General features: G+C 45.0%; 1 protein-coding gene across 4 annotated transcripts in view; it reads right to left on the reverse strand.

Annotated features, from left to right (window-relative positions):
* The window catches only part of Rok (Rho kinase), a 74,303-nt gene that overhangs the window by 26,828 nt on the left and 33,022 nt on the right, over positions 1 to 14,453 (reverse strand). For 2 of the 4 annotated variants that reach the window (XR_011515261.1, XM_070540907.1), the window contains exons 10-15: positions 12,896 to 12,904; positions 11,630 to 11,712; positions 6,061 to 6,178; positions 4,582 to 4,704; positions 3,591 to 3,824; positions 778 to 1,155 (exon numbers count right to left, since the gene is read on the reverse strand). Coding sequence is in view for 3 of the 4 variants with exons in the window: in XM_070540907.1 (XP_070397008.1) it covers positions 778 to 1,155; positions 3,591 to 3,824; positions 4,582 to 4,704; positions 6,061 to 6,178; positions 11,630 to 11,712; positions 12,896 to 12,904 (945 nt within the window). In the remaining variant the exon portion in view is untranslated. The remainder of the gene's footprint in view (positions 1 to 777; positions 1,156 to 3,590; positions 3,825 to 4,581; positions 4,705 to 6,060; positions 6,179 to 11,629; positions 11,713 to 12,895; positions 12,905 to 14,453) is intronic. The other 2 variants (XM_070540909.1, XM_070540908.1) reach the window with 2 other exon arrangements.

The following is a 14,453-nucleotide window of genomic DNA, read 5'->3' on the forward strand; positions in this document are numbered from 1 at the left end:
TAAATACCAAATAATTGGAAGTCGTTGCAGTAGTCGTAATAAGTGATGTGTGTTATGTGCAAATTTTTGGCTTGAAGAGCGACTTCACAGTGGCGCATATTTCACTTTACAACGTGGCTTTACGGCAGCGCTGTCGTCACGCCACACTATAAGGCAAAAGCACTGCCGTGAAGTTGCACCTCAAGGAGATTTTTGCACATATATCGCATCTCCCGTCTACCATTTAATTTTTATAATCCCAGTGTAGGCTATATGTGGAAGAATACTGTACTGTCTCACCTTCCAAGGTTTACTAGTCGTTTAAATCGAGCGCTACACTTCACTATAGTTGCCACGATTCGCGCTACCATCTAAAATCTGGATCACCAGAAATGTGGTGCTGCTGCTGCCATACTGAAACAGTAACTAAAATTATAAGTCTTGTATATAAGGTAGGGGGCTGACTTCAAGGCTAAGGATTCTGGAAAAAAAAAGCATTGCCCTATATTCTAATTAACATGGTATGTAATAAAATTATGACAATGACTGAAATGAGCTGTGCTACAAACAAGCAAGATATGAAACGAAGTGATGGTATCATAACATGAATTTAAAAAGCCCAAGTGGTGCTAATTTACGAGTAGTCTAAGCAAGGCCCTTTAACGAACAAGTAAGTCTTCTTAGTCCTCAAGTTACATTTTTGCAGTGCCAAAAAATCCTTCAAGTCAAACGCTCTGTACCAGTAGCTCCTACAGTGCTTGGCAGCCACTGGTACAGACTGTTTTTGGTATAGCCCACCTGCAGCTGTCGGTAGTCCACGGTTAGCATGGACATCTGCCGCTCGCGGTCTTGGACTGCGGCGTCGGCCTGCTGGCGCGCTTGCCGCTCCTCGGCCAGCTGTGCTGCCAGGGCCTCCGCGCTGTTCTCGCCGTCCGCAGTGCCCCCGCTGCCGGGCCTCTTGTCGGGGCAGGCCTGCCGGTCCAGGCGGTTCTGGGCGTTGCGCAGCTCCAGCTCGAGGACGGCGCGCTGCTTCTCCTGCTCGAGGACGCGCGCCGAGAGCCTGTGGGCCTCCTCTAGTGCGTGGGCCTCCCGCTCCCGCAGCCGCTCCAGCTCCAGCTGAAGCGCCTGCCGCCGGCTCTCAAGCTCTTGGGCGCGCGAGGACCAGGCGCTCTTTTCCTGTGTGCGCGAAAGGAGAAAACTGTCATCCCCCTGAAAGTTGCACAAAGCTACAAAGGAAGCACACATGGGTCTCTCAAAAAGGCTTCGCATTTGAAGAAAATTTCATTCCGGTTTGTTGTAAATCGAACGAAAGACCAATCAATGCCTTTCTGGAGCCGTCACACTGCCACCTGATCTAACCAAGAAGCTGGATGACTGCAGGGGGTGGCCTAATTGAGCGGCAACTCACAGCACAGGAACAGTAAATGAGCAATGTGGAGGGTACTTCATGAAAGGAAGAAATTGTCATTAACTGAATAAATGGCATAAGACTACGAAGTTCAAGTAACAAACTACAAGTAACATGTAGTCCTTTGTAGCTTGGTGCTGTTTTCAGGTGTGCGACGATTTTCCCCTTTCTTGAAACTACTTCCAACTTGTGGATTTCCCCAGCACTGATTTGCTCATCCTCCCATGCGTGCTGTCCCAGTGGGACCAGAAAGGTCGAACCAGACGCAGAGGAGTGTCTTTTAAGAAAAACTCCGCTAGGCTAACTAGCAAAGCACCGTATTTACCCAAATCTAACACGTGCCTTTCTTCTGAGAAAATTGCCTGTGCATTACAAGTGGATATGAAAACCAAACCACATTTGCGCCGTTAGCAACAACTTACCGTCACAGCGGTAAAACGTAGTGTCAATGCCATCATGAAATCAGCGGCAGCGTACATTTCTTGGAAGGTTGCTGTGGGTCCATTTTTCGCTCTGCTAGAATCATCTTCGCAAGATTTTGCGTGACTCAGCACCAGATGAATCAGCGATTTTTGGCGCTGTGTTAAGCTCGCTATCTACACACAGTGCTAGGAATGCTGTCGGACGCATAATTTGACATAGTTCAGTGCAGTCTCGCAAAAGTGATAGTAGTATCTCTAAATGTGATCGCTTGCGATTACCGTTCCTGTATGCTTGATATCTGGAGCAATGATAAACAAATGGTGACAATGACGTGTCCGTTTCATTATGAAAGCTCGTAAAAAATTTTGCACATCTCATTTCTTTTTGCCGTTTTATCGTGAACGTGGGGACATCCTATATTTTTATTTCACAAATCAGGCACATGTTACCCCCCCCCATTCAGGTGCACCTTTATTTTGTCACTTTCACTCGCGGAAAAACAGTGCATGTTATATTCGGGAGTACGGCAGACTCTGGTAAATATGGTAGGTGCCGAGGGAAAGTGCCCTAGTAAACAAGTATGGCATGTTGCACTTTCAAATGCAGCATGCCATGCTTGCTTATTAAAGGGGCCTTGGACCACCCTTTGGCCTTGGTGAAACGACATAGTTGGCGAGTAGCATATGCTGCGATGAACATCTCAGCTAAGTTTTGCTGTTGTACGCGGTGCCTGGACCTCACAAGCGGATTGCGAAGTCACCTTTCTCTCAAACGCGTTCTTTTCAACAGAAGGCCCAATCCTCAGTCTCTTCTAGATGCACTACTTCGTCATCGGATACACTTTTCTGTCATTCCCTTGGACGGCTGCTATTGGCTGATAGCCGACATCAAGCTGAGATCGGCTAGATGGCGTAGATACCGCAGCCGCCACGGGGTGCCGCCAAGAGTCCACTGGCTAAGTGCACTGTGGCTCACTGAGGACAACTGCATTTGGCTTATGTTTGGTATGTCGTAGGCACCACAGGCGGAAGTCATGGCGTCTACGTTAACATCCAAAATGAAATTTCAACTGTGCGCCTCGGTCACATTTAGAAGGTGAAGCGTTGTGGGCACACCCCACCCCACTGTGCTGTGGCCTTCGCAGTGCAAGGCAGCGTAGGAGGAACGCGAGAACAGCGGAGGCTGTGTTTGATTTCCAGTAAGTCCGCTTCTGCTGAATGCATTGAAGTACTTTTTGTGTTAAACTATTTCTGAAATAGCCCTTTTAACTTCAAGTGCCTTTCTCCACTTTGATAAATAGTGGTTCAGGGACCCTTTAAGGAATAAAGCGATTTACGTCATGTGTGGTAAATAAAACACAAAGCGTTGTCTTCAACAAAAGAAAAATCATTGTTTCTTGTGCACACACACATATACGTGGACACGTACGAAGAAGAAAATTAAAATAGCTTAGCAAGAAAACCACCACTAGAAACATGCCGATTGGACTGTCATAGGTTATGAACTGCACCACTCTTGAGTAAGGCTAGATAGATGTCCGAAGAAAACTAACTTGGCCAATAAACAAATTTAAGGAATTTGAAGGTTGCACTTGAAGCTGTGAAAGCAGAGCACTGTTTTGTTTATTTGTTCTTTGTTGCTGGGAAACAGTGCAGAAATCTGACGAAGACAGAGACAGGCACAAAGAACACAGGACACAGCACCGTAATCATGAAAGTAGAGTCTTGATAATCAAGGGTTTCCAAGGAACCCCTATGCTACCCGTGAAAGGCAAGCCCACCTGCTCGAGTTGTATCTGCAGGTTGGAGAGATCTCGCTCCTGGGAGCCCATCTGGCCGCGGAGGGCGGCCACGGTCTCCTGCAGTTCCTGGCAGGCACGTTCCCGCGTTGCCACACTCAGCGAAAGCTCCGCATTGGCCTTCTTCAGCTTCAGCGTTGCATCCGCCTCCTGCTTCAGCTTGTCATTCAGCTCCCACAGCTGCTTTTCAAGTGCTGACGCCTTCTCTGACGCAGCCTGCGAGGGATGACGTGGTTACGAACAGAACATGACAGTTTTTATGAGAGGCCATAACAACGTTGTGCTATTTTACTTTTGCAGCTTTTGCAGCAAAGCAGCAGAGTTGAATACTATGCACAAAAACTTATCATGAACAGAAAGTGGTTTAAACAAAGACGCACTCCCCCACACAACAGCTGAATGATGATGAGAACTAGCTCATTCCTGTTTCTATAGCTACATGCTGTGCGTTTTGTGTTTCGTAACCCATATGAACATGGTCCTTTCATGTTTCGCCCACAACAAATCAGGAGTATGCACCATTTTCAGTGATGTGGGAAGACAAAAGCACCGGTTTTCTCTGCAGTGAACGAGCAGGATGATTTGTCACCATTTTGGACATACATGGTGAGACATACAGTAGTAGTGGACATACAGTAGCAGTGAGAGATGGCACCATCGTTCCTTAGGCCGGGGCAATTATTTTTTGGTCCTGCATTGCCTCAAAGCAATGCCCAGCTGCGATCTATTCGACACAAAATGGGCAGATATTGAATCCTAACATGACATTCTAAAAATGCACTAAAAAATGCCAACCCTGTGTGAAACTTGCACTTTAATGGGCCAGCAAACTGGCTGAAAGAGCCATTTTTACTCAGCTGGCTTATTTGCACAATGTTCGGCCACTTAGCTACAGCGTAACAGCATAGAGCTAATCTTGCCAGAGAGAACGGAAGGAAGCGTGCCCAAGTCAGCCATTCTTGCGGGAACCCACCTGAGAGGCTGAAGCCATCTGAGACCGAGACTGTTGCTCACACTCCAGCTTGGACCACAGTTCCTGCAGCTTGATCTCTGCCTTGCGCCGGTGTTCACACTCAGTCTCATACTTGCGTTGGCTCTGTTCGACAAACATGGGGAGGGTGTGAAGGGCCAAGACTATCCACAAGCCAGCTCTTCCAACCTTGATGATGACCTTTCATCAACAAAATCCATTCTAGAGGCTCAAATTGCAGAAAATCGGCTAAAATCAAACTTCACAGAACACACTATTCGCACAAAGTTAGAGCAGAAGCTTGATTTCGTATCTTTTCATGCCTGAAAAGCACTTGCAGCAAGGGCCTTGCAACTTCTCGCTGTTGGAGCTGGGGACGGACTTGGGGACGAAAAAAACTTCGGAGAGTTTATTTTACATTATATACAGTGAGACGTCAAAGAACAGTCGTACAGTCATTACGGGCCGGCAGCAACTCGGACGCTGCGGCCCACGGCAAGTTCGAGAGAGGTGAATCAGGGAATGCTCTGGAATCTCTGGAATGCTTTCCGTGTTTCTGCGCTCTTTACTTAACAGTGGCGCGATTCGATGTGGTCTCCAGACCTCGAAGTAGGCTCAGGAAACAGCCCCCTATCTAACACCGCACAATGCAAAAGTGGCGCAAGATGTGCGCCTTCATCTGAGTAGACGTGGTTTTCACGACTGAGCGAACAATCTAGACTATTTCTTCGTCAGTGAGACAGCTGGAAACTAACCACTCATCACACTGTAGACAGCAGGTTTGTTGCCATCTCATGGGCTGCTGCAGAATCACTTTTCATTCTCAATGGCTTCCATGGTATATGCGACATCGAATGCCTTGCACCAAATCTCGATATCAATGCTCACTGCAATAGCTGCAGACGAAGCTGTGGTCGCTACTCTCCCTACCAAAGATGGAGACCGGGCAGTCCGGAAAGCACATGGCCAAAGCAGCAGCATGCCCAGTGCGAAATGCTATAAAGAGCCTGAAGTGTCCTTGTTGCACTCGTAAGGTATCTACCGATGACTATGACCATGCAGACTTCGCTGCTATGTTTCAGTTGGAGACTGGCGCTGCCTTCGATCTCTCGCATCACACACTTGCAGAGTCCACGCTGCAAGACTCATCCTAATTATTCGGCGCATCACCAAGTACAACTGAATTAACGAGCTTTATGCAATTATATATGCATGCACTTGCCGGGACTAGAGGGTGAATCTGAATTATCTGGTTTTATTAATTAATGAGGATCACATTAACAGGATTTCACTGTACAAAGAATGTTCCAGAAAAACATTGTTTAAGAGAAACAAGATATAGAGCATGGGATATGGGCCAGTCTTGTCCTACGTACCAGACTAAGTCCGACCCTTCTCTTTGTGCATGTTTGCTTTTAAGCTATGTTTCTTTGAACAAATTTGCCCAACAGGTGCCGCTAAACCACACAGGGCGTGCCTTACCTCCTTGATTTCATGCGAAAGCAGCGTCATCTTCTTGTTGAGCTCTCGGTTGTCAGAGGCCAAATGAGCTGCCTGCTCATTCTGTGCCGACACAGTTTCCAGTTGTTTCAGCGTGTGCCTGCATCACAACAGCAGCAACCATTCAAGCACTATATTAAACCCTTTCAGGGTCAATTTTTTTCGCCATATGCGACTTCCCAGGGTTGACTTTTTTTATTGCAGATTTCAATTCTTCTGAAGGACCTATTCAAAAAAAAATTTACTGTAATTTTTCTAGGGTGCCAGTAAAGTGAGAAGAAAATATTTTGCGTTGGTATATTTGTACTGTTCATTCATGAATAACAACAAGAAAAAAAGGAAATAAACTTATAAGAATTAAGAATTTGATGCATTGTTATACACATAGTTCAAGTCTTAGAAATGCGTACACGAGAATATTTCGCAAGTCTCAAATGTTCCTGCTCTTAGACTAATATTTATGTCCATAGTGTAATCGAACTGCGTAGGTAAGCGCCCTCAAGAAAACTGTGTGGTTGTGTGCCAGTCAAAAGAGCAAAACGTGTGACAAACTTCTGTTAATCTTCATCTTATCGCCAACCAGAGGCAATTAGTTTTTGAGAGTCTCAAAAAAAAAAGGAAGAAAGGAAAGAAAAGGAAAGGAAACGCATGCACGGCGGCATCCTCCCTATGTGCACTCCTGTGAGCACTAAACGAGCGAGAAACAGGCGGTCGCCCTTTGAGCGATTAGTAACGAGATAGCTATCAGTTTTGCGAGCAAAAGAAGCTGAAACTGCCCGCGGAACAGAACCCAAACTGTCGCCCGCCCATGCGCGTGCCAATGTGCGAGCGGTAGTGCATAGACACGCCGGAGCAAACTAGCTCAAAGACAAACCATGCAACAAAAACTGAAAGAGGGAGGTGTGAGAAAAAAATTCCCTGTATTCCCACATAGTGGCAGCACATGCCAGGAAAGAAAAAAAATTAGGAAATTGGCGCATTTCTTAAACGTACAAACGGCGGCGTATATTTACATCATTGACCTTGAAAGGGTTAAATTAAAAAAGTTTGTTCCTGCTGTTCAGTTTTCATAGCTGTCAGTTGGCATGAGTATAGTTTGCATATGCCAATAGGCGCAACAGAATTCAAGCATCTGCTGTGAAAAGCCTTTATATTATTGGTGCGTGAAAAGTAGAAATTTGGAACAATCGAAGTACAGCTAAACCTCGATATAACAATGTCGGTAAAATCTGCAATTACCTTTGCTATATCGAACTTTCGTTGTACTGAAATTCCACTTTTCATGAAAATAACTACAGTTTTCAATCGATTTTTCTTACAAGGAAAGGGGCTGCAGAATTTTCCAAATTATCGGGCAATAGAGAAAAGCAAACATGAATGCAAAAATTCATTTTGATGAATCTGGGAGTCGGCGACGAATGGCACGGTATCGTGCCGCACCGACGATATCGGCAGTACAGATCAAGCGAAGCCCGCCACACTTTTACGTGCACCTTCCCCTTGCCGCTGACAGCATCGCCCGCACTGGGACAACGCTATCATGAAAAGTGCCAGCAGCGGGGAGCAAATGCGTCATCTGCCTCTCGCTCCAACGACTCACCAAAACTCGTGATTACGCAACCTTGAATACCGAACGCGCGGGAAGACAGCTTACATAATGTCACGCCGTCTCAACACGCCCACTCTTTGCACATGTGGTAGATTACCTCTAAAGCAGGGTGCACGGCTCTGTACGTGCTCCTCAGCCACGCTTACAGCCATGGGCAGCCACAACCAAGATGCGCGTCAACTTACCTCCACCCCTTCGCACGCACTTAATGGCGTTACCACGAGCTCGCTCCCCTCCCCCTCTTTCCCTCTGCTTGGGCAGGAAGGTGGCACTCATGAAGCCACCATCTTTTTCCCCCTCGCACACTTGAACCTAAAGCACAAAGTGCGGGGGAGGTGATAGGATCTTAGTGCACTTGGACTTTACATAGAACGTGATGCGGCTCCACTTCTGCGATCGCTCTTGTCACGCCGCATGTGATTTGAGAGATTCCTTTGCAAGCAGCCGCTTGTAATTCAATAATTTGACCATCTGCATCCACGGAAGTTTCAATTTATTGTTTTGGCACTGCTTTACGATGGCACTGAAATTTCGTTATATTGAAATCACATACAAACACACTTCGCTATATTGAGGTTCTAAATACATGGTGTTCTATGGACAAGAGGTTATAAAAAGTAAAGTACTTCATTATGATGAAGTTCATTATATTGTGGTCTAACTGTATTTGTTGTGCATTTAGTCTTGCAGTTTTGCCATTAAACATATTTGAACAGAGATTTCTGGCACACCTCTTTTGTAACCTAACTTTTAATGACAAATTGTCAGATTACAATGGTGCTGCTCACAGTTTCATTATGTGTGATGTCGCAGTGGCAACATTGAGACCCATGTCTTCTCATGCAGTTGCCAACATGCAGAAATTTATGAAAAGCTTCCAAGGACGAGCGCATCCCTGTAGGTTTACATCGTTCCTTCTGAATGCCACGAACGGGGTGTGCTCTACCATTTTATCTGAGAGTACTACGAAGCCTTGAAAGACGGGCTTGCTGCTAGATTAGATTGAAAGCTACGGTTTTTGTATGTAGATCAAGGCACCAAATTACCTTGGTACATGGCCCCTTGTTTTTCATTTTCACACACACACACACAAAAAAAAATACTGTTGCGAACAAAATTTCATACCCACATGTCATATGTACAGTCAACGTCCAATTTCTCAGGCTCCCCAGGAGCCCTGAAAATGGCTGAAAAAGTGAATGCATGCCTTTTACTGCCTCTAAGGGCTCAAATCACCACAGGCATGTCCAAAAATGCTCTAAAGGCCTGTCAGTATACTTAGGCATATCGGTGCTCGTACTGTGACAGGAGACGGTGGTTGCACGCATGTATAATAGTCATTAAGGAATACATACCATGTCCCGTGACAATTGCCCCTTCGCCCTCTTCATACGCTTCAACACGATACTTTGCACATGTTTCACCGCATAACACTGCTGTATTGAGGCGAAGCTGATTTTCGGAAACCAGCATCATGCAACATTTTGTGCTTTTTGAGCTTTGAAGCCAATGGCGATGATTACAAAGGCAGAGTCAGTGCCATTCCTAACAACGGTGAATTCTTTTAATGAAAAAAATGGCACCGAATGGCAAGAAGCTTAACAGCGAACGTTGAAGCAACTATGAGTAGCAGTGCCCTGAGGCGGCTACACCTGCCAACGGATCTGCATGCAAGAGTGCCGGCTCGAGGGGGCGAGAAAATAAAAATGGCAGCGGTAGCAACTTTTATTAATGCCGTTTTGAACCTGCGATCATGGCAGAAAGTCTGGAAAATCGGACGGCGAAGGATTCTTACATCTGAAATTTCAGACATTTTTATACATTGACTCTATGGAGTACGTGGTGGTGCCGCGAAGCCGTCCGAATTATCCGGCATGTCCAAAAAACTGGGCGTCGAGAAAATCGGTCGTTGACTGTATTTGGAATCTGCAGCAAAATTTCTCAACAAGAGTGACAACGGTACTCTAGAAGCACACCCCCACAAGGAAACAAAAAATTAAATTCTGGTGTGTTACATGCAAAAACCATGATGTGATTAAGAGGCACGCTGCAGTAGGAGACTCCAGATTAATTTTGAACAGGGTTCTTTAACATGAACCTACTCTTAAAAAAATTTACACACTTTAGGGCTTATCTTCTCCCACAACAATAATTGTCATCTGTCTTGCCCGCATTTCCTTTCTTCAACGCTGTGAGCCCGGTACTTCCAAGTCATGAACAACTTGTGCGTTATCGGCGTACTCAACAGGAAAGTAGCGTACTCACAGCACTCTCAACAGGAAAGTAGCGGGCACCAAGTTTTCAAGAAAGGAAAGACAAGAAAGGCAGATGACAATTATTGTTGTAGGACAAATACACACCCCAAAGAATGCAACTGTTTTAAGAGTGGAATGTACGATACATGGGTGTTTTTGTATTATACTCCCATCCAAATGCAGTCACCCTGGTCGGGATTTCATCCCGAACTCTTGAATTCAGCAGCACAGCACTATGACCACTACACCACCACAATAGGTTGCACAAAAAAAGAGAGAAAGAAAGAAAAAAGAAAAAATAGCTAATTTCGGACTACCTATGCTTGAAGCAACAATGGCCTAGCAAAAGAAAGGAATTGACAGGCACAGAACATTTGCAGAATGGGAAATAATCAGTTTTGCTGGTGTGAAATATGGCAAGAGAATTGTGCAAATAATATAAGGACCCAAGAACGACATGACAGATGTGCATGTATCGTGTCATCTTTCAGTCCATGTTTTAGTTGGGCCACTTCCTTGAAATATTTAAAGAGTCTAGCAGAAATTTCACACCATATGAAGGGATCACACCCTGAGAACGTAGTGAATGGCGCCATGGGAAGATGAAGTTAGGTCACGACCAAAGACGACGAACAAAGAAGATAGCTCCTTAATGCCGCACAACAGCCTGAGGCATCACGAAGAAAACTACACGAAACTGCGGGCAATGGCGTCACTGTGTGCACAGGTACCAATTAAAACTAGACAATGCTAACAGCTGTGGAAGCTGCTGTTGATACAGTGTAACCCTGTTGATAAGTTCCTCACTGTTATGTTTTCTCGGCTACTACGTTTCGTTTTTGCAGTCCTAACCTGAATCCCATTAACTCTCGTGTATTATGTCCCCATTTGATATGTCACCATTCTGTAATGTTCGTGCACCTTACATCAAGTTTGAACGGGGCAGTCACGAAAATTCAATGGCGCAGAGGGAAATCTGCTCTGGCACATTGCAACGCACATTCGGTACTTTGCAACAAGTGACTGAAGTTTTACAAGCATCGGGAAAATAATGTACACCGAGGAGTTGGCGAAGCACCTAAAAAAGTATGCACTGGTTAAAACCTACCCGGAACCATGCATACTGGGCTAAGTCTGTCAAGCACAGGGATACATTTTTTGGGGGCCTACAAAAGTCTATTGTGCCAGTTCTCTTTAGTTGGCTTCGCCGCAATAAAGCCGTGTTATGCAGGGAAGCAAACAGAGCTATTGTGGTGAAGCATATCATGAGTGGAAAGGGGCCACTATTGCCAAACATAAGCATCCTTTTATTACACATGCACACATGCACCATTCCCATTCACAGCACAAGTGCCGAGACATTTATTAAGTGTACAGGCAACTATTCAGAGCTATTTCAGACATTGCTGTGGAAATTTGCGGCCTTTCTCGCCGTTACCTTTTCCCGGCAGCTATGCTTCATTTCTCTGGTGCCTTGAAAAATGTATCAATGGAGTTATACTACACTACAACACACATTTTGACAGGTGAACTGTCCTTCTCTCTAAGAGAGTTATCTTTGAAATAAAGATTTCTAAATTACTTATGAGCAAGTGCAATAAAGTGAGCAGCATATTTTAAACATTTCTTTTTCTTGTTTCTTAACTGGTGCTGAAAGCACCATGAAAAAAAAAGTACAAAAACCAACCTGTATTTCTGCTCAGCTTCTTCCTTGGCCTCGCGAAGGACTGTGATCTCCTCCTGAAGAACATCTGGTGAAGGGCCATTTCCCTGCATGACAAGCAGTGCTCAATACACAAAGAACACAGTGACAACTAGAGTTCTCTGATTTCTAGATTAATAAGAAAGCCAAGAGCCCTATCACACTGGGCAACATGTTGGTGAGTGCTGCTTGAAAACATCACGTCAGCCACTGTCACATTAAAGCAGCAAGAACTGTTGGAATGAGTGACAAAGACATGTATCTTAATGCTTCTTGTTACCGTAGCTATTTATCTCTCTGAAGACAAAAGGCATTCACCAACAACTACTGCATTGCTTAACTTGATAAAAAAAATAGCAGCACTAACAAGCAAGCCACAGCATTTGAAGCAAATCACTGCAGGGATGAACTAGGGTTCGTGTACGAACTTGGAAATGCGAATAGAAACTACATTCACAATTACTTTATCTGTCAAATCAAGCCATGCATGTACATAATACGAGAAACATGGACACAGAATGCTTCATGCAGGGAGTACTGGCATTTGTCATGCCTTTCCATTTATATATATATGTGTGTGTGTGTGGGGGGGGGGGGGGGGGAGTTATGTGCCAAAACCACAATCTCATTATGAGGCATGCTGTAGTGGGGGGCTCGGGAAATTTGGACCACCTGGGGTTCTTTAATGTGCACCTAAATCTAAGTACACGGGCATTTTCGCATTTCGCCCCCATCGAAATGCAACCGCCATGGCTGGGATTCAATTCCGCTACTTCGTGTTAGCAGCCTAACCCAATAGTTCTTGTGTCATTGCATCTTTGTCTGAAAAGAGCTAGCATCCTCAAGGAAATGCAGGTGGCCAGGATTATAGTGGTGATGGTAAGCGGAAGCACTATGCTGTTATGGCCTGCTTGAGATCAGAACTTATTGAAGATGCAGAATGCAAAATTGCAAAGAAAGTCATTAAAAGCTCTTCAAATATTTAATAATGTAATCTAAAAAAAATGTATGCAGCATTATTTCATTTTTTCATATTTCATTAAGGTGAATGATTATGTGCAAATGGGACACAAAAATTTTTGGCACCGCTTCTTTTGCTATGTTGCATCTGTACGACAGCTTCACACCATGATGTGTGAGCTTGACAGCACATGCTGGCTGCAATGCTTGTTGCCACTGTTTAGATATCACGCGCATGTAGAGACTCTTGAAGTAAACTGTACAAGATGCGGTAAGAACAGGCATACACACCTTGTCGGTCTGCCACAGGAGAAATGGATGGAATGGCAGGAGTTGGGTTGGGAAAGAACAAAAGCACAGAACAAGGAATGTCATCACTGTTCTTGTGACACACAGAATGAAACATGCATAGTACTAGCAGGCTTGGTTTAAAGCTTCGCACTCCGAACTGCAAATCCATGCTTTATTTAGAGGTATGGGAGGTGGCCAATGCTCAAGATGTGTTCACTTGGGGACCCTGACAGTAGCACCAGTTTTGAGCTACCCATCTTTGGCCATATCTGGCCCCTGCACCATAAAACCCCACACATCATCCAACTAACTTGTGGAAATGTGCTAGTATTCCTACTGATTGATGACGTGCCTAGGAAATGGACCAGATTCAATGAAGCAATGGCAACATGTGCCCTAATCGGAATTTAATCATATGAGGTCATTGGAAACTATCACAGAGTTACTGATGCTCACCACTACTGCTAGTTTCAAAGAGTGAAAACTGTGTCCTGAATTCCCTATGTTTACTAACTAGGGATGACTGTCCCTGCTGTTCCACCATATAATTTCGAGGATTATGACATTGCAGAATTTAGGAAGCACTGATGTAAGGGTAAGAAATTAGCCCTCATACCATCAGAGCACACGGTAGCTGAATGCTAAAACAACCTTGTGCAAGTACCCGAAGCATTAAGTGCGCACATCATTTTCATTATTTCAGCTCTCACAATTGAGCGCTGAAAAATGTGTTATTCACTTTCACTTCATAGTTTACTCTTTCCAAACCAACAATATGACTAAGTATCCCATATGCTTCTTTAAACAAATGACTGGCAGGAGCATGTCACTGCCAGTTTAAAAAAGATGTGTCCCTGATGGCAGCCCACAGCCTAACAGCAGGTGCTCTGACCATCCTCTGAAGTATTTTAGTTCCTATAGATGCCAGTAGGTCGCAGTGCACGCTGCAAAATTGTTCTGTACCCCTGGCTTGTCACTCCCCCGTCTCACATTTCATCCACCTCCACTGTACCGCATGCGTGTGTTTTGAAACTATGGTTTCTTCACAAACAAATACTATGGGTCCCTCAAAAGTGAGGCATGCATGCACGAGATGCCCAGCAGAAGAAATTCCAGGTGGAGGGTTTACTGCAATCTCGAAAACAACTGAACAGGTGCATCACCAAGCGAGTTGCAGCGCACTGTGAGAAGCAACAGGGTATCGCCAATAAAGTGGTGGCCATGAACATGAACAGTTGCATGGAGGAGAGGCTTGTAAGCTACGCCATCACGAATGCAGAGCGTTTGACAAACGTGCCTGGCATGACTTCAATCAGGCCGAGTAATGCATGCAAAAGGCTCTAGTTTCAGCAAGGCATGCATGGTGTTTCTCCCAGAGCAGCTTTGAAAATTGGTGAACAGCACATTTCCAATTGAGGATGTGAAAACACTCAAAGTATGGTTCATTTGGTTGGCCACTAAGGGTTGTGGTTTTTCATGACTGGCTTCCGTAGCACTGAAGGACTCTCCAGTCCCCTGCCCCACTTCTGAGGTCACCTGCACTTGTTCAGAAATCACA

This window comes from Dermacentor albipictus, chromosome 6 (genome assembly GCF_038994185.2).
Source record: "Dermacentor albipictus isolate Rhodes 1998 colony chromosome 6, USDA_Dalb.pri_finalv2, whole genome shotgun sequence".
NCBI classification, from domain to species: domain Eukaryota; kingdom Metazoa; phylum Arthropoda; class Arachnida; order Ixodida; family Ixodidae; genus Dermacentor; species Dermacentor albipictus.